Raw genomic sequence first — 24,407 nt, forward strand, 5'->3', positions numbered from 1 at the left:
AAAAAAAAAGTTTTTAAAGCACCAATGATACTATGAAACTATTTATAAGGCAGGATAAGTGTTTCTGGAATTTTTGTCATAGACATGCAAGATTTTCTCTGAAGTTCTCAAAATCATACATACTTTCCTCTAAGCTTCTATTCCTAAATTAAATAACATATATAATTTTTCTAACCCAACTTGCATTAAAATACTCAATGCTCTGCCAGGTAGTCAAATACTGCACAAGTATAAAAACATTCTCAGTGAACAGGTTAAAAAATCAAAACAGGGTCACCAAGCATGCTACCTGGAAATACTTAAAAACAGATTATCTAGGGCATACATGTCAGAAAGAAGATGAGAGGAAAAAAAAACACATGTAGAAAACAAAACTTGTGAAAAAACGGTATTCTCATTGCTGATCTGAAGTAGAGATGAAGTAACAATTAACCAGTTCATCATTAATGCAAAATAAATGTCTGAAAAATGACACGGCTGGCAAGATGGCCTCCCAGCCAACCGCCCTGGATGGCGGGCTTCCACAGCTCCGGGCTCCCAGGCCCTGCGAGCTGCCCTCTGGTGGCCTTCCAGACGAGACGAAACACAGCAGCCGCAGCTAACGTTTGCAGGCTGCTTTTAAGTTGTTGGCAAGATTTAAACTATTTCCAGGAAACTACAACCTTTATGTATTTTTATTTTTTTAAGGTCACAAGAGGAGAAATAGTCCTGAGGAGGCCCTGACCTGCAAAAGCAAGATTTTACTGAAATCATTTCACAGACAAATTGGAGATTATAGGCTACTGATTTCACTGAACAGAGCTAAGGATCTATGATAAATCGCAATATGTCATATTTAAGTGAAATGTCACAGAGTTAAGCCCTTTTTTTTTTTGAATCACAACACCAGATACTCTTTTGCCTTTGGCAAGTGAAGATAATAGAAACTGTTCTCTATCACAGTTACAACACTGTTCTAAATTCAATGAAAAGAAATTAATTTACTATATAGAATTTCTCCTCGATTATAAACACACTGGGGAAAAGAAACAAAAAATTAATAGAACAAGATTCTGCCCCTTCACCAGAAAATAAATCCACCCAGTTACAAAAAACTTACCATTTCATCTTTTTCCCATTTCTCTGTGTTACTTTTGTCTTGGTTTACTACGTAACCAGGAGGAAGCCAATTCACAGGGGGGTCAAATATGGACACCACCATGCGGCTGGGCAGCCCCTTCTTTTTTCCAAGCCGATACAGATTACAGTTGCTGACCTGCAGCAGAAAAAAATTTATGCAACACTTATCCATAAATGATCGCTGTGGAAACTCATATAAGACATGAATGTAATTTTTAGCTAAAGATTCTTCATATTCCATAACTAGTCATCAGTTACACAGACTGAACAGTTTTTCTACCTGTTCATGATAGGAAATATTAAATTCTCATGTAATCTGAAGATATAAAATTCAAACTGCTGATTGGAGCTATCAAAATAGGAAATAATCAAAATCCACCAAGTCCAAAATGTCCCAATATTCTCAATGAAATAAAAGGCGAAGTACCATAAACTCTAGCTATAAAATAAAACCAGCACTGAACTGAACTAAAGTAATTTTTTAAGTTCCTTGAACCTAAACTATAAATATGATTTCAACTACAATGCTTTTCCAAATATCATTCTTTTGTTTTGGATGGCATTTCAAGATATTTCAACTATTTTAAAACAGAACAAAGGTAATAAAGAGAAATTCCATGTTTACTGACATCAATAAACCAGCTTTACTGTCTTCCCTCTGGTCCATTTTTTCTAAAGCCTTCATCTCCTCCATAATCTACTCAAATCGCTGTGTCTCTGCCTAGCTTTTACTTGAACACCAAGGTCTAGAACTGTCGATCTCATTTTCCAAAAACAGGGCTTTTTATTAAGCACTTCATGAGTCCCTTTCCCCCATGTAACTCAATACCCCTGAACAAGCACCCATGCTGGAAAGGCACTGGTTGGGATGTGAGACAGAGAAGTGGTCCCTGAAGCCTGCGGGATTGGGGGGGAAGCCCCCCACGAGGCTCACTCTGCGCCGAAGGGCTTTCCGACGCTGCCCGCATGGCGTAAGCAGACTCTGGTTTCCCTCTCCACTCCGTGGGACCACAGCATCGCAGATGCCAACGAGAGGATAAAGCGCAACAGGCACTTGGATGGAAATTACAAAGTCAGCGGAAATGGTCCTTAGAAAGGAGGAGGTACAAAGAGCTCAGAGAGGGCCCACGGGAGGTACAAGGTGGGGCGGGCCGAGTTCACATGGAGACATGAGGCGAGCAGCAGAGTAGCAGCAGCAGGTGTATGCAGGCCCGGGAAAGACAGCTGGGGAGGCCGCCTGGCCGCGGCACAGCTGGGGCGGGCACGCCGAAAGGGCCTTCAGTACCCCACTGCACGAGTGACAATGATCTCTGCAGCAAGTAAGGAGTCGGAGCTTTCTGAACAGCAGGATGGAAGAACTTTCAAAACAGAAAATGACCTCTTTCCTACCTAAGAGGATGAAGTTACTTTCTACTCACTCTCAACCTCTGCAACCACCCCAGGGAAATCTCGTTTGCTCTCAATTAGCACTCTTACAAAGACGATTCCCCCAGACCACATCTAAGTCCTACATTCTTAATTACCTGAACATTCCACCGCCAAGTCTGTGAAATAGAAAGCCCTAAACTTCACTTTGATTCTGACACTCCTGCCTCCCCCAGCACTGGCCCCTTAGAGCCTGGCTGCCCTGGGGGTTACTCCTGCAGCAAGCACCCTCTTTACTTAAGGAGGCTGCAGGGAAGAGTGTGGAAGGCTTGGACTCCAGCCTCAGCCACGCTCCTGACCATCCCAGACCAGCCAGGTGAACTGCACCAGCCGACAAAACTCTCTAGGCAAGAGTGTGCTCATCTGCAGGATGGGGCCGTGTTACCATCGACCTCTCAGGGGTTCGCTGAGAAGACCGGATGGAGAACGTCTGCGGCCGCTCAGTGCAGTGCCAAGTGTCACGGACAACAGCAGGGGGAGGGCGGTGTAATGGTCAAGAGCAAGGTCTCTAAAGCTGGACTGTCTAGGCCATGCCACGTATTTCCACAGTTTTGACTGCTGCCATGGTTTATTCACCGAGTGCTGACACGCTCTGCCATCTGTTCCCTGTTTACACACTATTAACACACGTCCTTCCATTAACGCCTTCCCTGATCACAAGTGATAGTCCTTCCTTCCAAGTGCTCAGCAGCTTTGTGTGTTATATGCCAAACAGGTACCTGGCGCCTTGTGATCCCTCTCTCATCATCATTTAAATGTTTATCCTCATTACTTTTCTTCTCTGAATCTTAATTCCACACTACATTTAGTGTCACTCCTGTGCGGGGTTTCCCTGGTGGCTCAGCTGGTAAACAATCTGCCTACAATGCAAGAGACCCAGGTTCGATTCCTGGGTCGGGAAGATCCCCTGGAGAAGGGAATGGCAACCCGCTCCAGTATTCTTTCCTGGAGAATCCCAGGGACAGAGGAGCCTGGCGGGCCACAGCCCGTGCGGTGGCACAGAGTGGGACACAGCTGGGGACTTGCACTTTCCTTTTCCCGTGCACGTGCTCGGAGGCCCCCCGCTGCCCAGTCGGCTGTGGCGGCCCCTGCAGCAGGACTCTGCTAGTCCTCTGGATCACAGATGCTGGAAGCCACCCTGAGTAATTCCTCTAACTGCGCAGGGGTTCGGAGAAGGCAATGGCACCCCACTCCAGTACTCTTGCCTGGAGAATCCCATGGACGGAGGAGCCTGGGTAGGCTGCCATCCATGGGGTCGCTAAGAGTTGGACACAACTGAGCGACTTCACTTTCACTTTTCACTTTCATGGACTGGAGAAGGAAATGGCAACCCACTCCAGTGTTCTTGCCTGGAGAATCCCAGGGATGGGGGAGCCTGATGGGCTGCCGTCTATGGGGTCGCACAGAGTCGGACACAACCAAAGCGACCTAGCAGCAGCAGCGCAAGGGTTAAAGGACAGTTCCTTACCTTTTTGCTTCTCATGTAGGAAAGGCGGCCCTCGTGCGCATCGGGGTAAGTGCAGAAGAGATACGTGGTGATGGCGTGCTTGAGGAAGGAGTCGCCAAGCATCTCGAGCCGCTCCAGGTTAAATCCATCGCTAGCGTTCGAAAGGGTCAAAGCCTGAAGAATGAGCCCAGGGTTGGGGCCAAGCGTCCTCGAGGAGTACCCAGGAGAAGGGCTCTGCTCAGAAGCCGTCCTGTCCGGGGGCGCCTCCCCAGTCTCTGTAGTACCAGGCACGGCGGCCGTCACGGGACTTCCATCTGAGGTAGATGTGTTAGCATTTCCATCAAGGTATTTATTACTCAGTAGAGTACATTCATCGCTGGGCTTGGGCTGGTTCTCGTAATTGTATAAATTCTGAATGGGATATGAGGTAGTTGGTTGTACAGGTATTTCCTGCTTATAGTAATTCAGATGGTTTCCTTGGCAAAAGTCTCTGTTAGCTAAATCGTAACTGCCATTGGCAAGACTTTTATTGTAAGAAAGACCATTAATTGCTGTCAGATCTGTTGAAACTTCAATTTGGAGCTTACCAGGTGACTCGCTGAACAACGTTCTGCAGTTCACAGACATTTGGTCATGATTTTCTAGAGGGGAGGTTCTATTAGCACCTTGATGTGCAGCATTTTCAGGGACGACAATTGTGCTGTGCTTACAGTAATTCTCATTTTCAGCTGAAGAGGAGTTAGCAATTGAGATGAAAGATTTGCTGTCGATAGATTTTTTCCACCCAAAGTCTAAGTTAGGGTATCTGCAAAGACATTTTTTATAACTTTTCATCAGACCCTTCAAAGAGGCTAGTGCAATCTGAGTAAAAGTTAAATAAACATCAGTATAAATATATTCCTACCTTAGAAGAGAAATAAGGTTCCGAGGCAGATATCAGCACTACTGGGAATTCTTCACAACATAAACCACACAGTGGGACATGGTTCCCAACCCTGCAGCTCTGGGTGGGGCGGAGTTCATGAAGCCTCGGGTCAGCCTAGCAGACCCAGGGCCACAGACTGCATGCGCTGGGACTCCAGGCCAGCGGGGTGACTAGCTGGGGAATTTCGAGTAATTGACTCAATGTCTCTGTACCTTAGCTACCATCCCTGGAAGAGGAACCAATAATTCCTACCTCATAGGACTGTCCTAAAGATGAAACCATCTAACATAAGCTATAGCGCTTAAACCAGTGTTTGACACTGTAGTAAGTGATTGGTACTATTTAACAAGTTCCTCAGTTCCTGAAGCAACTTGCTCTTGCCAACTGGATAAGCAAAATAAATCTGAGTCATTAAACCAGTAATTTCCTTAGAATGCAGAGACTTGACTAGTGAGAAGAGAACAACTGAAGACGCACACTGAGGCAACTGCTCTTTAACACATATTTGATTTATAAAAGAGGAAGAGCCTTAAAATGTCAGCCCTGGGACAAACAACTCTTTTCATTTTTACTTGAACTGCCACCACTGAAAAGGGAACCATTGGTTTTGACCTTAGGCTCTCCTCTCCCTCTGAGCATCAGCAAACGATGACTCAATATATAGACGTTCACTTAGGAGTCAAATGATGCAACTATTTCAGGTATTAAATAGATATCCACATTTTCTTTCCAATCTTTTAAAAAATTATTCTACATAAAATTAAAATGTGAACCAAAGTCAGTGCTTTTTGCAAACGGGATTTCATGAGCCGTGTTCTTTCTGACCCGCAGCACAGGCATACCTAAAATCCACAGGAAGTGATCTGACTCCCACACCAGCATCGCTGGCTGTCTGGGCTCTGAGCTCCTCTGCAGTCAGAAGGCAGTGAAGGCGGTACAGTATGCTGGGGAGACAAACGGCTTTTCTCCACAGTGATGCTGGAATTGGATGTATAGCACAGAGTTCTGGAACCAGTATCTGTGAGTGAGCAAAACATGTGGATAAGTGTAAATTGTGGAGAGGTAAATATAAAGCAAGCACACAAGAGAATAAAAATAAAACTTAAAAATCAATTTCACTGATGAATAAAGACAAAAATCAGAAACACTAGCAAAATCTTATTTTAGAAATGTTTTAAAAACTAACCCTTTAAGGAAAACAGGATTTATCCTAGAATTTCATGACAGAATGGCTATCAGCGGACCAAGCATAAAGGCCAAACCGCTCATGCTTACCAAAAAGACATTCATCGTGCTGACGTTTGACAGAAACAACAAAATTCTGTAAAGCAACTACCGTTCAATAAAAAAATTAATTAATTAAAAAAAAGACATTCAAATGAAGCCAATATGCCACATTAATTAAAGCAAAACAAAACCTAAGTGTCGGGCAACTTCCCAAAAACTCCTAAGTCACTCAATTCACTTGGTAACATAAAATTCAAGCGTCTTTCAAAACACTAAGCTATGCTGGTGACAGTGAACGCGCTACCTGTTTATTCTGCAGGCTTTCCCACTTGGCTTTCCTCTTCTCGGCACTGCTCAGAGGAAGAGCTTTCCCCTTCTGATTCAAATGACGAGGTGTCAAAAGATTAAGTCTAGAAAAATTTCAAAATAATCTTATCAAACAGACAAAAGCAAGTTGACTCTTGACAGTGGCTCTACGACTTCAGGGCAGCTCACTGGAAGAGCTCATTCAAACTGCAGACCCCTGGACCAGACTCTGGGCAACTGTGTGTGCCAAGGACCTCCTGAGTTCAGGGTCTACATACCGGTGGGCCGCGGGGACCACAAACCTCCACATCTGCCTACTGACCTGGGGAAACTGGCACAGGTACAATCCGAGTGCCGTCTCTGGAGTGCCTTACCGTGAAGACGTGTGGTCCACGTCCAGCAGCGGCTGGTTGAGATTGGTCAGGTCAAGGTTATACTTTGTTTTGTAATACTCCGCAAACGTTTCATACTCAGGGGAAGGAAATTTACTCAGGGGGGTAAGATCAGTGTACACGTCAGCGACATAAAATCGATGAGGCTGATCAAAATTGCGGTATCTAAAAAAGAAAAACAGTTTCAGTGACTTTATGGTTTAAATCAACTATTCTCAAAACACAAACTGTTTGTAATACAGAAATGCAAATTATGATTTTAAAGTAAAAGTTCAAAAGGTTAAAAAAATATAACAGCAATGACACTTCAACTCTAACTAATACATTTCAAGTGAATTTAAGCCAAGAGAAACCATATTTACATCAAGTGAAAACCTGACTCTCCATTCTCTCCTATTCTAAATATCTCATCTTTATTCTAAATATCTATACTTTGATAACACATGAAAGCCAAGTGGCTCCTTTTGTCATTGTTCAGTTGCTAAGTCGTGTCTGATTCTTCGAGACCCCATGAGGTGCAGCACCTGTTCATCACTACCTCCCAGAATTTGCTCAGAATCATGTCCATTGAGTGGGTGATGCTATCTAACCATCTCATATTCTGCCATTCCCTTCTCCTGTCGCTTTCAGTCTTTCCCAGCATCAGGCACTTTTCCGAAGAGTGTGCTCTTCACATCAAATGGCCAAAATACTGGAGCTTAAATGGCTCCTTTAAATATCTCTAATTTAATCAATATAAACAGTATAGAAAACTTTCAATATCCAAGCAACCAAGTAAATAGTTTATATATTACTAACGCTAAACATGAAAGATTCTTGCCCCACAAAACGTATGTTACTGCACCATTTCTGATATTGATAGGCTGGTGTTAACTAACATTTAAAACATGGCACTGAGGTACAAAGTGAAAACAGAAAAAACAAAAACAGAACAAAATCCAAAGACAACTGCAGCCAGTATTTTAATTCTTTAAAAAGTGTGATATTTAATCTTAATGCTCAAAAACTTTATGCCCTAAATTTTTACCAAAAAGATGGCACTAGTGGTAAAGAACCTGCCTGCAAATGCAGGAGACATAAGAGGCTCGGGTTCAATCCCTGGGTCCGGAAGAGTCCCTGGAAAAGGGCATGGCAACCCACTCCAGTATTCTTGGCTAGAGAACCCCACTGACAGAGGAGCCTGACGGGCTACGGTCCATAGTGTCACAGAGCATCAGACACGACTAACGTGACTTAGCACACATACAACAAAGCATTGTAATTAACTATTTTCATTGCGCTAAATAACACTATGCCTTTCAACAACTTTAATAAACTGTTATTTATAATCAAATTCTTTAAGACTTTGGGGATTAAAAGGATGGAGGTTTTACAAAGAAAGCCTATCAACATCATTTAGATGAGCTGAGCTTCACAAAGTAGAATCCTTTCACCAACAGCACTTCAGGCTTTGTTTTTATGTAAGTAAACTGGGGAGCACAGGCCTGCCACTAAGAGATACCTAAATTTTCTACTGGCCATGGCGATGCCAGGGTCACAGCCCACCATGTGCCCCATGTGCCCAGAGGGAACCTTCAAAAGCAAAGTGTCACCTCCACTTTGATTTCCACTTAACACCTTACCTTGGAATGATAACTGCATCTTGGTAATCTTCTAATTTGAAAACAAAGGGAGTTTCTTTTGAATACTTTGTGCTGGGAATGCCTATGCGAGCTTCAGATTTCTCGATATCTTCCATGAATTTAAAGTCAATGTCCAAAGTGCTGGAGTCATTAACTTAGGGAAGAAAAAGATCTTTAAGCTTGTTAAAATGTCATAACACGGGTAAGACCCTCCCTCAAGCTCTACCTTCATTCCATGTGCCTAGTTCAGAGTTATCAAAGAGATTTCTGTACTATATTCAGTTAAGCTCATTGTTAAGCAACACTTTCGTTTTTTAGCTACTATACAGACAACGCTTTAGAGTCTGGGTCCTTCTTACCAACATTAAGAGGTAGAACGCAGTAGGCTGAGTCCGCGTCTGTGGGTTTAAATTCTAGTGCAGGTTTTTCAAGCCGAAGAATATGTGAGAATATATACTGGTGAAGCCTTGTGATCAACTCAAGCATTTGCAGAGATAACGTGAAGCCGGACTTCTTCAACTCAATAGATATGGTCACCTCTCCAGAGCGCGTATACACAGGAAAGTGTGGGATCTTCAGAGAAAGAAAAATAAAGCCCAAGGTTAGCCAAGATTTCAGTCCATTATAAATAGATAACTTCAGAAGAGGAATGATGCTTTCTATCAGGGGAACAGAAGAGACACTTCCAAGTGTAAAATAGTGACCATTTTGAGGTAACAAAAGACAGTTACTTTTAAAGTCACTTTTCCTTTTAAAAAAAAACAAAGACAGTCCAACATAAAAGGCCACTATGAAACGTCCACCTGAGGTATGGGCTTGGCTGTCAGTATTCCAAAGCATCTTGTGGTGTCCTCAGGGGGGTAGAGCTTCCGCCTTCTGAAGTTGAGCTCATCAGGTAAAGGTGTCGTCAGGACCATTCCGATCACGTACAGGTAACAGGGCTGACCGGGCCTGGGGTAGCTCTCCCTCAAACATTCTGGAATCTGGGAGTGGAAAGAAAAATGTAAGCAACAAGTGCCAGCGTATTCACCTCTTTTCCAGATGTTGGCAAGAAAATAAATTTATTTCCTGACTTTACTAAAAGCTGATGAGAGAAAACTAAGACCCAAGGCAGGAGACCTCCTCATTTACTTAACCTCACTGGAGAAGTATACAAAACCATCAAACACCGCAGGGTCTTTTAACACAATACTATTCCTTTGATGTGGGCTTCCGTGATGGCTCAATAGTAAAGAATCCGCCTACCAATGCAGGAGACATAGGTTCAATCCCTGGGTCAGAAAGATCCCCTGAAGAAGGAAATGGCTACCCACTCCAGTATTCTTGCCTGGGAAATCCCACGGACAGAGGAGCCTGGTGGGTTAAAGTCCATGGGTTGCAAAAGAGTTGGAACACAACTTAGCAACTAAGCAGCAACATTTTATTTGATCTCTTTCTTTTGACTAGAGAACAAAGGTTTTCTTCCCTGGGTTTCTGAGTCTTTACTCACTGTTGAATGTCAGAAAATAAAAGTAGCCAAGTTTTTTAAAATCCTACATAATCCTGAAGCTCAGATAACCTTTAGTAACACTGTCACATACCATATCATCTTCCAGACTTTTCTGGAATAAATGTATACATTCCAGAATAAATGCACATAAATATATACACATACATATTTTTCATTACAAATGGAACCACAAAACAAAGGTATCACTGATTTTTAGCTCCGGTTACTACAATGAGAATATCTTTCAGGGTCAATACAAGTTAGTATTATTTTTAATGGCTGTCTGATTAAAGGAGTAAACTATGATTTAAACTAAACTAAGTTTCTAAACTTCTAATATTCACACAACCCCACCCAATAGTCTACAGTTTCCAAGGCTCAATAATATAAACAATTACATCTATAGTTAAAAGGTGTGGAAATGCTGGCTAAGAGATATAGTTACTAGAATGCACCTAATAATTACACAGGATCCAAAGCAGTACTATGCTTCTCAAAACACTTATTAGTGGTAACATTTGTCACATGAAACTAGCCCAAGAACCTCTAGGGTAATGTTAGAATAGGAAAACTGGATATGAGAAAATAAGCAGTTCAGAAAATCAGATAACTTAATTCCTGATTTTTGAAAAAGTGACATGATTTTGAATCTTGAAAATGCTTAGCTGGGTGCAAACTTTTTCTAAAAAAAAAAGTAAAAACTCAATAAAACTGCAAAAAAATAAATAAAAAGAATCATATTTAAGCTAAGATCAAAGTACATAGCAAATTTCTGCTTTTGTCTGGGGGTTTAATAAGGTAAAAATATTGACTAATATTTTTAAAATAAGTACTCCAGCCCCGCATGGTTACAGCTAGAAAACCACAGATCCAGCTAGACAGGACATGTTGGAAAAGCTGACTATGACCCGTCAGGCCACACCCTGACTCCCGACAAGTCTCTGGGCTCACACCTGCCGTGCGCCCCTCACCCTGTACGGGCACATGCCTGTTTTAGCATACATACCCTTGAGGTCTTAGTCCCCAGTGTAAGGTAGACCGAGGACCTGGCCACTAAAGTGAATGAAACAAAGAATGTCTCTTTAAATGACATTAACTCATTCTGGATAGAATGTGACAAACACAAGAATCCTTTTGAGAAGAAAAACAAAAGTGATGTCTGAAGTGAGAAAGAGCACACTCTGTACATGTGACAGCGAAGGGGCTGCTGTGAGAGGAGCTGTGAACGAGGCCGGGAGACGAGCTGAGACCCACGGGGTGGGCTGCATTGCACAGGTTTGGGAAGCCAAGCAAAGGAATCTGGGCCTGGTACAGCAAGCAACAGAAAGTCAGAAAGGCTAGATTTGTATTTGGTTCTAACCAATACTAACTGCTTTTGGGTAGCACTGTCTTCGTTTTGTGGAACCTGGTCTTCCTGGAACACTGGTCTCTTCTTCATCGTGTAAATCCAGCTCTTCCTCGTATTTAACAGTCTCCTTCCCAACTGGCATCAAATGGTCATCCAGTTCGCCTAAGAAATGTAAAGAGAAGGAACGTGATTTTGTAGTAAAATGCTCAATCCTGATTCTGCCTAATTAATCAGTGGATCATCCAGAGCAGCTCTGTGCTGGGAAACAACTGGACAAATCACAAAAACTAAAGCATCTGTGCTTTTAACAACAGAAGAGTAATCACGTGTGATAACTGAAAGCAAAGTCGATTGTGAGGTTCATATATTCAGTATGATGAGGATTATAAATTCTGTTTTAAGACTCAAAAAACAAAAACATGTAAACAGGAAAACAGTATCAGATCATCCTTTTATGAATGCCACCGGAAAACAAGTCCACCCATTTTTAGAAAAACTTTCATCTGTACATAAATACAGACTAATTTGAGAAATCGATACATTACAACACAAAACATAAATGTTCACGATTCAACAGTCAGACGACCTTATTACATTTATATATTTAAAAGGAGTTAGAAATGAGAGCAAATAAATTATAGCTGCTCAGCTGTGAAAAACAGAGCTCCTCCATCTTACAGGGTCTTCAAGTTACATCACACTTACATCTATCCTCCCTGAAGCACACCAAAAGCAAGGCGTTCACAGCCCGCAAAGCCCTGGAGACCCATACAGCCCTTGAGGTGCTTTTGTTATACAATGTTTTTAACTTTATTTTTATTTACATGTGCTTTTCACACACTCTTACCAATTTTGTGCAGTTTTTCACAGCAAATGAGAGCCACGACTCTTTCAGCCAATCGAATGCAGCTCATTGGGGGACCCTGGAAGTAACAAAAAAAAAACATGTCCACAGTATATGCATGGAGCTGGAGTATCAGCGCATAAAACACAGATGAAACCTCTGCTCTAGTATCTTTAAAGCTGTAATTTACCAAAGTTCTTCATTATGAAAAACATCAGCCAGTTTTAAAAGATACTAGTGTCTATATTTGAAAGTCATCTGTCAAAATCCTGCCCAGTAAAACCTACACCAGTTATCATAAGTTTATAATCTTGATGAATTTAAATTTCAGTAAGAATTTAATATATCAGGATTGAGACCAAGGACAGCAATTGTATAAAGGTATATTTTTCTAATCAACAACAAAATCACTAGAACAGCCCAACTGTATTTAATGAATTCTCTGTCACTATAAGGATCTAAAGCCACAAGTGAATGATGCCGCCAGAAATGTTCATAGTAAAAGACTTTAGAGGAATCTTCAGAGGTCGTCTAGCCTAATTTGGAGAGTCTACAAATTACATATATATAGTCTATTGAAGACTCGAACACGTAGTTGACTACAAAAGAGATTTTAAAATGTACTTTTTAAAGGAGATTTAAAGCCAAATTTACCTATAACTTGCACAGCCTTAGAGAAGCTGAAAACAAATCCATAAATGACATTAACTTTAAGGCACAATCATTTCTTTTTCTAAACTTACAACAATGGAGGCTCGAAGAGGTGAGTTAATTGGCAGATAAAGAGTTGAATAAAATGTACCATCAGGCAACTCTCGGGTTCTACATTTAGGAGCCAGATGAGTAAATGGATCACTTGGTAATCTAGCACAGTATCTGTGGGGGGAAAAAAAAAAGAAATGGTAACACTGAGTCTACAACTAAGAAACAGAAGGAAAAAATCTGATATTCACATTCTACAGTTTGATTTTTTATGTTCCTCTTTCCCTCTACTGGATAGGTATTTATATGCATGGTTTCAGCATCACTGTTTCAAACTTTCAATAAGATGGACTAGTATGTTTATATATATATATATATATATAAAACTTTGAGATGACGTTCTGTATCTGTGCTGTTCAACAGAGAAGCCACTGAGCTCTTGAACTGTGGCAAGGGCAGCTAAGAAACTAAACTTTTTACTTTAATTTTTATTAAAATTGATACTTGAGCATCAATAGCCATATAGGTCTAGTGCTGTGACTGGACAGTGCAGAAAGTATTGTTCAGAATCCATTAAGGGAACAAACCGCCGTTTGTTCCTTAATGATCACCAACAATTACGGGGGCCTGTGCAAGGCAGGCATCAGCAGTGGGCTTGGTGTTCACCCAAGGAGGGCAGGAGAACAACTGGGCCGCCCCACAACAGCACAAGGAACGCGGGCAGGAAGCCGGCCCTGAGGGAGCTTAGCCCGAGCAGGGAGGGGGCCGGGACAGGAAGCCAACCTGGTGGGGAAGAGGATGCATACAAGGAGGGCAGTGGAATGGGCCGCGACGCTGCAAGGCCCGGACCTGCAAAACGAGGGCTCCTGAACACGGGGGCAGCCCCCGGAGGAGGGAGACCGCTACGTATGGGGAGCCTGAACAGTAATGTATCTGACGACAAGGGGAATTGAGATTTCTCACTATTAAACAAGCCAGCCAGGGAGAAAGATGGAAAAGGGGACAGCAAGAACAAACCCTCTGGAGTCACAGTCAAACTGGAGCTAACCACAGACAGGCAGTCAGATACAGGTATAACACACGTGAAAAGGCATGGACGTATTTTCTAGCTCCATTTGCCAAACAGCCTGGTAGCAATTATACTCCAGAGGCAATGAACATACCTTGGTTTCTAAACACAACTCAACCTCCACTAAAAGGAGCCAGGACCTTCTGGAGAAATAGCCAACATCTAGCCTGAGGGCAGGGAAACTGTGAGTCTAGAACATCTTGTGTGCCTTAAAATACAGAACTGTCCAAAGAATAGTGGTGACGTGTTAAAAAGACACTGAATTTACACCGAAGGGGTCCTCAGCAGCCAAATTTTACACAAGTTTCACATCAAAATAAACAAGAAACGAGAGTAAAAGACTAAAAATGACTGAGCCAAACAGGAGTCCATTAGTTCACACTGGATAAAAAAATAAAAGGAACAAATAAACAGAGAAAAGAGAAAGCTCTTTCTCATGGTAAAATGACAACTAATAAACGCAGAAAGAATTCAGGAGTCAGAAAATCCCCATTTGGAAGACATCACAGAAATAATCAATCCAGGCAAGAAATATCAATGGGTGAAAACTGAGGAGAGGGATGAATTTTATATAATCTCAGAATGTCTCTCCATGAAATACTCACGAATTACGGAGGGGAAAAGGCAACCGTGCAGGAGAGAAAGCTGGCCGACTCGCGCAAGTGATGACAGTCGCCGCCGTCACCAGAGGACAAACCGACACGGGGTGACCCGGTCAGATGCAAGGAATCCAGCATCGCCTGGGTGACATGCTGGCCAAAAACGCACAACCGGGGTCCAGTCATGAGAAAGTACCCAATAAACCCACACTGAGGGGCAGACGACACAGTGACTGGCCTGCCATCCTGAAAATGTTCAAGGCCATTCGAGCCCAAGAAGGACTGAAGAAAGCTGCCAGGATGAAGCAGACCAGACAGACGAGGAAAACAAGAGCGCCCCATGGCCCTGCGCTGGACCCGTGCCCTCCAGAAAACGTTCTTGGGAAACCTGAATGGTCTTCTCTGGGTGTTCTTTGCAGTATTCTTGAAACATTTTAAAGCATCCTTGCAATATTTTAAAGTTTAAAACTGTTCCCAAATAAACAGTTAAAAAGAAACACTTACATTTTCTGCTCCTCGATTTTGCCTCTGCATGAAATTTATCCTGATATGTAATCTAGCTATGCATCTGCTTTCCTTAGTTCTTAAAAATGTTATCACCAAATCAGGACAAAGTATGGATAAAATGGCATATACTTAAAAAAAAAAAAAAGTTAACGTATCAAGTCTCCGGTTTCTGCTAAAGGAAAATTCAATGGCCGCCAACGCTTGACACAAAACAAGTTTTAAGATTTAGAAAAGAACAGTGAGCGTTGCAAAATTAATTTCAATCCAATTAAAAGATGTATGCATTCATTAGGTCAGCCTTAACAATGAGAAGGGAAACATTTATTTCTGCACAATACTAGAAATATTTATTTCTGCACAATACTAGTTTTGCATTCTGACCAAAAAAACAATGAACAGAAAAAAGCAACTTCTTTTTCTGTCACTGAGGCATCACAGGCCATAAACGGCGAGATTGGTTATTGCTTGCAGATGGTGAACAACACAATCCTTATAGAGTCAGACCGAAATCTCACGTTTCTCACAGGTTGTCTACCACGTAGCCCACGGCCGTACCTGTTGACATGCCCAATGGCTGTGTTGATCGTGACACGGGGACCGTCCTCAGGCCTCAGCACGTACGGTGGGAAAACATCGTCGTCATCCACCACGGGCTCCGTGTCGGCCTCCCCGGTATCAACCGACTTGGAACATTTGTTTCGCAAGATCTGAGCAGTTTCAGAACAGAATTTATGAGAACAAATGCCTTTCCTGCCACTAGCTGTCTGCCTCTGAACCTAAGAAAAAGCTCTCTTGACACGAAATCTCTCTCTCTCCTAAACACATACCTCAATACTCCAGAGCCACCTGCTGCAGACAGTTTTTCCCAACGCATCCTTCCCAGCTCCAGTCACACGGAGACGTTCCCATACAGGGAACAAGACACTGAACTGCACCTACCAGCAGCACACAAGTGATCGCCAGCCTTACAGGAGTATCTGGGCTGTGTCATCACTCTCAAACCAGTCTCCAACTCAGTCAACGAGGACGACACCGTGCACGTGAACAGTGTACTTCCTAATCTTCCCCAGTAACCTATATGACCATTTTCACTGCCATTTTACTGTAAAATACTGCTGGCTCTGTGCAATTACTCTCAACTGTCTAATAATCTACCCACTGCACACCTCTGTTGAGACTATTCTCTGAAGATACAACTGTTTTTATTATTTCTATATGCACAGGAATAACTTATAGATAACATGTACATCTTACCTTTTCAATAGCTTTGTATGTTTTAAGGTCTTCTTCAAAACTCTTTATTTTATCTGTGTCTGCTAACATTACATAATTAGAGATGGGTGCCCTCGCTCTTCCCTTCGACTGAACATAGGATCGATACTCTGTGGGCAGATCGAAACGAACCACCAAGTTGCATTTCGGTATGTCGACACCCTCCTCCACAATACTTGTTGCAATAAGCAGGTTGGTTTCATGTGCCCGAAATTTCCTAAGTACCTGAAAAAAATCCACCAAGAAAAGGAATTCTAACAAAGTTTCCAAAGAAAAGAGCACAGTTAAATGAAGGGACAGCTGTCATTTGTGACAGTACTCTGAGCACTCGTAATCCAGGCCAGGCTAAAAACAATGAGTATCACACAAAATTCGAGACGCCATGAACATCCGGGCCAAGAAACTCTGATTCAAAGACATTTTCAGCTGAACATGACTTGAAAAAATCAAAATGCCTTTCTACTTTAGAGAAGCACCCATGGACAAATCACAGTCTTCCGGCTAAAGACACTGGCTTCTTTAATAACCACCAGAGTGACCAAATGAATTCACTTCTGAAATCCTGTTGATATTCTGTGCCTCCCTATGGGACCTATGTCTGTGCACCTATGCCAACATCCCTCCAAAGATGTCAAAACTGTTGTCACTAAAATCCCTAAATCACTTGGAATTAAAAACTACAAGCAAAGCATCACTTATTTTCTGACATCTTGGGACATACTTAATTTAAGGGATCAGAAATGATTTTTTTTTTAAGTGAAAAGTTTTTTTCATAGTAGATTTAAGGTAACATCATTTCCCAATTCACCGTAAGTTAAATAAGAAATTAAGCTGGGTTTTAGACTGATCTGTCAAGACTCTGGCTACTGAACTCCCCAAACTTGGAGTATTATCAAAGAAAAATGACTTCAACATGAATTATTCTGCTACTTTTAACTTAAACAACAAATTTTACATAAAAAGTTTTTATTTGCAAGCCAGGAACACTATGTTAGGTTTTTATCATCTTTACAGTGCTACTTCCTATATCAAATCTTGAATAAAAAGCATGAAAAAAAATTAAAGCAAAAATCTTTAAAATATATTGTTGTTTTTAAAATAGTCAACCAAGGTAGGACTTTGAATAGCAAACAAAACACATTCTAGGAAAAAGATTTCAGTTTGTTGCTTCAGAATCGTAACAAGTCAGCAAGAGTTATATTTACATGAGCTGTCTTCTATGAAACGTAGCTGTGTATCCTCAGCCCCATAAAGGAAAATAAAATGGCCGATGGCAATTAAGACACAAAATTGATTTACCAGACAGGTATTCTAATTCTACACATGAGAATCATCGTTCGGCTACCTCAAGGGAAATGGTGAGTCTCTGTTTACGAGTACTCTATAGCACCAAAAAAATGCAGAGGAACTATAGAGAGAGGGGGTTCCTATGGGCAGAGTTTATATATGTTCTGAAAACTGTTACTGTAAAATTATTTTCACTTAGCTTACCTCTTCCTGCTTTCTGAATTCTGCTTCCATCTGTTTGTTCCGAGGCTGATTCTTTCCGATGCCATGTCCAGTTATAAAATTGCTGCTGATGTAAGCCAGCTCTGGATCTTGTTTGCCAGCTTCCTTTATCAATCTAAGAAAATTATACACATTTGGAAGTTAAGCACTGCTGAGGGAAAAAAAATTTAAACTTTTGTTTGTAAGGTCTCTCTTAAAATGGAAATACAGGAGTTTTTTTTGCCAACATACCTAACAAACTAGTCTTGGTATTTCTCCCCCCTCTAGCTTAAAAAGAAATCACCGTCGCTCTTCTCTGTGTCAATCTGTGCACCAAATACTCAGAACACCAAAGACAGGGTTGATTTACACGACACGGGTGAACAAAATGGTCACAGTCCCTCAAACTTTCTAATTTGGCAGTAATGACCGTCACAGAAACATGGCCTGGGAAGTGACAGCACTCGGCAGAGAGAAACATGGACTCTTCATGTGTTCTGGCTTTAGGCCAAGCCTTATAATGAAAAAGCCACACACACTCTATCTCCAAAACATGCTTCCCTAAGCGCACGCACAACTTGCCGCAGTGGTCATGCCCCTGTCTCTATGACCAAGCTTACGGAGAGTTAAGTACCAAACACCCCAAGGGAAACTTCATTCTCCTCTCTTTCCGTGTAGTAAGAGTCCTAGCTGCACGTGCAAAGAAAGAAGCATGTCATTTCTGTTCAATTTACCCCAGTGCCCTGTCCCTCTGGAAGGAGGGCTCCAGGGCAAGGAAAGCCTCCATCCACTGATTAGCATCTCCATTCCCAACACTTCATGGCCCTGCGGATGGCCACTGACCACAGTTCTGCATGAAAGGCCACTGAGCTTCTGCCCTGCAAGGCTGACAGAGCTTGCCTCCCTGCAAGGCTGAGATAACTCCCCTCCCATCCGGGCAGGAACTAGGATAGGCTCTTGAGCTCGTTCCCCTTCCTACCTGCTCCTCTCTATCAACCCAGAAAGCTTGTCCCTGAAAGCGGGCCCTCGGCTACAAAATGAAAAAGAGCTACGGGACAGGCTCACGTTACATGGGTGCAGAAGGTTAACAGTTAGTGTTGCCATTACAGCTATTTTGGAAATACCCACATTGGAAAACTCAGCACACAGGATAAATGGTTCCACACCTGACCTAAGTGATCCCATATGGTTCCTCTGAAGTCATACAATGTAGCACAAATTCCTAATAGAAAATTGCATTTTTAAGTCAAACCATTCTTTTTTTTTTTTTTTTTTTAATAAGTACATGAAACAGACTAATATCAAAGCCCTGGGAAAAACCTTGAATGGCCATCTAGAATATCTTCCTGCCTCCAAATCAGTAAAACACTGGCATGCCTAGGTTAGTTTGAGAGTCTGCTCTACAGTTCAAGTACCTAAAATGTTCAAAGTCAGAAAGTTTTTTAATATGTTCAAAGATTTGTTATTATGAACTTATGATGTCAGTAACAGAAAACAGTGTTACACACAAACTGCATGCCCCAACATCTAAAATATGAAATCAATTATTGTAGAAATAATATGTACTTCCAAACTTCAGTTTATGTAAACAAGCAATTTGAACAAAACAGAGGTTTAAAAATGCGTTTCCAGTTACTCCTAATTAGGCAGAGAATGTATCTTCATTTGCCTAAAATAATAAATCTGGTAGACTTCAACTAGCTGAGAATTGGAAGCACCAAGAGTACTTTTATTTCTCCTTAATGAGACTCTCATCAGGACTGCAGGTAACGGAAGAAACAATGAGCACATTCAAAGACAAAGTCCCTTGTAAGCAGCAATTAAATGCTACATACCTATGCTCACAATGTTTAAAAAGCAAAAATTTCTCTATCAGATATGTTTAAGGAATCCCTACAGACAAGCTACGGGCTTCCAGAAAAACAAACCAAAGTCTACTGTTGTCAGGGCACTTGTATTAATAAGGACTACACTATCTGCCCTGAGATTTCACGGTACCACAGAACTGCCAGGATAGAATCTCGTTCTTTTAATTTTACACTGAGTTTATGTGAGTTGTTCCAAAAGCAAGCTGTCTGATAAAGAATGCTGTTCTCTAGTGCAGCAAACACTCACTGCTGCTGCTGCTGCTGCTGCTGCTAAGTCGCTTCAGTCGTGTCCGACTCTGTGCGACCTCATGGACAGCAGCTCACTAGAGCTCCTCAAACAATCTCTAGCAAGGAAGTGATTTTTTTTCCTGTTTTCAAATTCACCTGAAACCAGTATTTTTGTAAAATTCCATGAAAATTAACTACTAAGAAAACATAACTTAAAAAGTATTAAAATTCAATGGCCAACTGTATAATATTCAGCAGACATAAAAATGTACGAGTTTATAAATACAATCATATTCAGCAGACATAATTTACTCTAAAAACTAAAAGAGCTGGTGCTTACCCTCCACCCCTGTACCTTCCTCACCGTGGCCGGCACAGGCTCACCCTGTGCATGTACACAGCCTCCCCGAGCACAATGTCAGGTGGTAAGACTGCAGTGTTTGTATACAGTGTCTCTCACTAACGACTCAGTAAGAAAGGGAGGTATTATTATTATCTTATAGATGAAGATGTTGAGGCTCTAAAAAGTGAAATAACTTGCACAGAATATATACCTAAAAAGTAAGTGAAGATAAAAAGAACCAGGGTCCCTCGGAGAAATGGCTGATTCCATGGCTGAAGCATTCTTCTACCAGAAAGTCAGGCAGGGTTCAAAAATCAGAAGGATAGGGGCATGTCAAAAGGACACAGGCACTAACCTCCAACAGCCCCCAGTGGCCCAGGGTGGAATAACTTTTACAGAAAACTAACCCAGCATCAGATCATAACCAAGGTATAAAATAAACAAACACAAGTTCACAGTGATAAACGAACATGAGTCAACAAATATAAACAGATAAATAGGATAAAAGAGACATGTTTCCCTTACAGAAGAATTTCAGTAACACACATAGAGAAGCCCCTCTCCAGGCATGAAGCTGAATTCCTCTCTCCCCAAGATAAACTAGCTTCAGTGACCTGCTTCCAAAGAATCAAGTAAGAAATAAGAAAAATAATAACTTCACAGTGGAGGAAATGGGCAAGTGCAATCATAATCACGTGAAGAAGTTTAACATTACCCACGATGGGCTGTGTCGAGACCACGAATCCCCCTAAGATAAAGCAACGAGAAGGGCACCTCATATCCGCAGCCTTCTTTCAAATGCTAAAACCCAGTCTAATCCTGAGAAAAACATCAGACAAATTTAAACTGAGGGGCAGTCCACAAAATACCTGTCCTCCTCACATCAAGGTCATCGAAAACAAGGAAAGAACAAGAAGCCGTAAGAGACCAAAGGAGATTAGGGAAATAAAACTAAATGAACTCTGGTACACCTTGGATTAAAAAGAAGACATTAATGGGAAAACTGGGGAAATCCAATAGAGTCTAGAAGTTAGTTAATAGTAATACACCAACGTTAGTTTCTTGGTTGCAACAAACGTACCCTGATACGGTAAGATGTTACTGACATAAGACATGGGGGAAACCCAGAATGCGTAAGGGGAACTCAGTACATCCCTGCAACTTTTCTGTAAAGACAAAGCTACTGGAAAAAGAAAGGGGTGGAGGGATGGGGGATAGAGAGAAGACATCAACCCAGGTTTGTTCAATGCCAAAGTCACACAATACTCATAAATCACACAGTGAAAAGAGCTCTAGACTTGGAGAGTGGAAGTCACTTTCTGCCACTTGATCCTTGAGTTATTTCAGGAGTTCTGCGAAATGCCAGGCTGGATAAAGCACAAGCTGGAATCCAGACTGCTGGGAGACATATCATCTATGATAGAGTAAAAACATCTATCTTCTTCCCTCATGGAGTGTTCTGAAATTTTAAAACTATATAAAAGTACCAGACATGAACAATGGACTGGTTCCAAACTGGGAAAGGAGTACATCAAGGCTCTACACTGTCACCCTGTTTATTTAACTTATATGCAGAGTACATCCGGAGAAGGCAATGGCACCCCACTCCAGTACTCTTGCCTGAAAAATCCCGTGGCGGAGGAGCCTGGTAGGCTGCAGTCCATGGCGTCGCTAAGAGTCAGACATGACTGATTGACTTCACTTTCACTTTCATCCATTGGAGAAGGAAATGGCAACCCACTCCAGTGTTCTTGCCTAGAGAATCCCAGGGACGGGGGAGCCTGGTGGGCTGCCGTCTATGGGGTCGCACAGAGTCAGACACAACTGAGGTGACTTAACAGTAGCAGCAGCAGCAAAGTACATCATGCGAAATGCCAGGCTGGTTAAAGCACAAGCTGGAATCCAGATTGCTGGGAGAAATATCAATAACCTCAGATACGCAGATGACACCACCCTTATGGCAGAAAGCAAAGAGGAACTAAAGAGCCTCTTGATGAAAGTGAAAGAGGAGACTGAAAAAGCTGGTTTAAAATTCAACATTCAAAAACTAAGACCATGGCATCTGGTCCCATCACTTCATGGCAAATAGGGAAAAAAGGAAACAGTGACAGACTTTATTTTCTTGGGCTCCAGAATCACTGAAAATGGTGACTGCAGCCATGAAATTTAAAAGATGCTTGTTCCTTGGAAGAAAAGCTATGACCAACCTAGATAGCATATTAAAAAGCAGAGACATCACTTTGCTGACAAGGTCTGTATAGTCAAAGCTGTGGTTTTTCCAGAAGTCAGGTATATGGATATGAGAGTTGGACCATAAAGAAAGCTGAGTGCCAAAGAACTGATGTTTTTGAACCACAATGTTGGAGAAGACTCTTGAGAGTCCCTTGGACTGCAAGGATATCAAACCTGTCAGGCCTAAAGGAAATCAGCCCTGAATATTCATTAGAAGGACTGATGCTGAAGCTGAAACTCCAATACTCTGGCTACCTGATACAAAGAACTGACTCCCTGGAAAAGACCCTGATGCTGGGAAAGATTGGAGGCAGGAGGAGAAGTGGATGACAGAGGATGAGATGGTTGGATGGCATCACCGACTCAATGGACATGAGTTTGAGCAAGCTCCGGGAGTTGGTGATGGACAGGGAGGCCTGGTATGCTGCAGTCCATGGGGTTGCAAAGAGTCAGACACGACTGAGCAACTGAACTGACTGACTGATACAAAAGGTAAATTATAGACGATAAAGCCTTAAGTATATAAGGCAAAAGAAAAACTGTAAACCCAAGACTGTACACATACAACAGAAGTAGCTATTTTTTATTTTTCTGATTAGGAGAGTAGAAAACCACCCATGTATTACAATAGCTTCTACTCCCGTGAAACTGTTTGCTGAAGAATGGTTTTTCCTCCCATTAAATTGATGGAAGGAAAGAATCTGGATTTCAGGAAGTTTTTCTAAGCTTATTAAAAAGCTTACTGGAACAAGACCTCTATTGTACATTTAATTAGCTGCCCATAAAGTAAACCCTCAAACCACTCCTGATTCATCATCCAACACTAAATTCCAGGCACACTTTATGAAAGTTGATCGCAATTAATCTGATCCTCAAAGTCAACAGGAAGTAACACTGATTTCTGATAAACCTTTTCAGGCTAATATTCCTTCAGTGAAAACTGGCACATCTTCATACTTACAAACACACGTACAAAAGAGGAAAAAAGGAAGAAAATGAACCCCCAGTCCTCTCCAAGCCCCAGAAAATGTACTTAATTCTTAACCTATCCTGTGTGGGGCAGGGAGTCCGTCTAGAACTCAGCTTAGAACTGTGCCAACATTAAACTTTTCTGACCCCAAAAATGCCTTTCCCCCATTCTAAAAAATAACCTGAGTAGTCCTGCACTCCCTGGACTGTCGCCTGGCAGTCTTCCCACTGTAAAGCTCTGGTTGTTAGCGTTCTGTGATACCCAAGGGCATGATGATTATACAAAGAAGTGGAAACGAGGAGGCAGAATATCAGGATTCTTGAATGGTCTCTGCCACTGGCTGGCAATTTAACTCAGAGCAAATCACTTATCCTCCAGACGCTTTCCTCCTTTTTTTTTTGCTTATAAGAGTAAGAGTAAGTGGGTTGGATTAGTCAGTGAAGTTCCTTTCCAATCTTAAACTTCTGATTTCAATGTAATTCACTACCTAAAATTATTCTACTTCATATCCATCATCAGGATCAGGCCCAATGACTATGAAAACTTCCAGACTGAAAACCGCCAGACGACGACCCCAGAGTCCAATTTCTCGTTACTCAAGTACATTCTCAAGTCAGAAGCAGTTCTTTTTTTTTTTTAAACCCCAAATTACCTCAGGAAACAAAGTTTAATTTCTCCTCAGAGATCAATACTTGCAGAAAAGGTTCTTAGGGATCAACTTTGGCCAATTAATAGATCTTGTAGAAACAAGTAGTTTGAAGTACTAAATAAGGACTCTTTTTGGCCCTTACAAATAATAGAGCAACCATCCACAAATCAAAAGAAATATACATTAAGTGACCACGTGACGCAAATTTGAAGTGAAGCTCCTTGGTTGGGTCTATATTCAGGAAAAATACACTTCTACTGAAGAAGGAGGTAGGGTGGAAATTTACAACCTAATTGGCATTCACTGCCACCTTTGCCAGTATTCTCTGAATTCCTC

The 24,407-nt window shown here is 41.8% G+C and overlaps 1 protein-coding gene across 7 annotated transcripts in view; it reads right to left on the bottom strand.

The window, feature by feature from the left end:
• The window catches only part of DICER1 (dicer 1, ribonuclease III), a 75,767-nt gene that overhangs the window by 13,532 nt on the left and 37,828 nt on the right, over nt 1-24,407 (bottom strand). For 6 of the 7 annotated variants that reach the window (XM_055556662.1, XM_055556661.1, XM_055556660.1 and 3 more), the window contains 14 exons: nt 17,785-17,917; nt 16,276-16,518; nt 15,577-15,728; nt 12,888-13,020; nt 12,148-12,223; nt 11,323-11,462; nt 9,267-9,446; nt 8,823-9,036; nt 8,464-8,617; nt 6,824-7,006; nt 6,448-6,553; nt 5,759-5,934; nt 4,013-4,796; nt 1,100-1,255 (listed from right to left, as the gene is read on the bottom strand). In XM_055556662.1, coding sequence (XP_055412637.1) covers nt 1,100-1,255; nt 4,013-4,796; nt 5,759-5,934; nt 6,448-6,553; nt 6,824-7,006; nt 8,464-8,617; nt 8,823-9,036; nt 9,267-9,446; nt 11,323-11,462; nt 12,148-12,223; nt 12,888-13,020; nt 15,577-15,728; nt 16,276-16,518; nt 17,785-17,917 — 2,830 coding nt within the window. Of the gene's footprint in view, nt 1-1,099; nt 1,256-4,012; nt 4,797-5,758; nt 5,935-6,447; nt 6,554-6,823; nt 7,007-8,463; nt 8,618-8,822; nt 9,037-9,266; nt 9,447-11,307; nt 11,463-12,147; nt 12,224-12,887; nt 13,021-15,576; nt 15,729-16,275; nt 16,519-17,784; nt 17,918-24,407 lie in introns of those variants that run through there. The other variant, XM_055556664.1, reaches the window with a different exon arrangement.

Source organism: Bubalus kerabau, chromosome 19 (genome assembly GCF_029407905.1).
Source record: "Bubalus kerabau isolate K-KA32 ecotype Philippines breed swamp buffalo chromosome 19, PCC_UOA_SB_1v2, whole genome shotgun sequence".
NCBI classification, from domain to species: domain Eukaryota; kingdom Metazoa; phylum Chordata; class Mammalia; order Artiodactyla; family Bovidae; genus Bubalus; species Bubalus kerabau.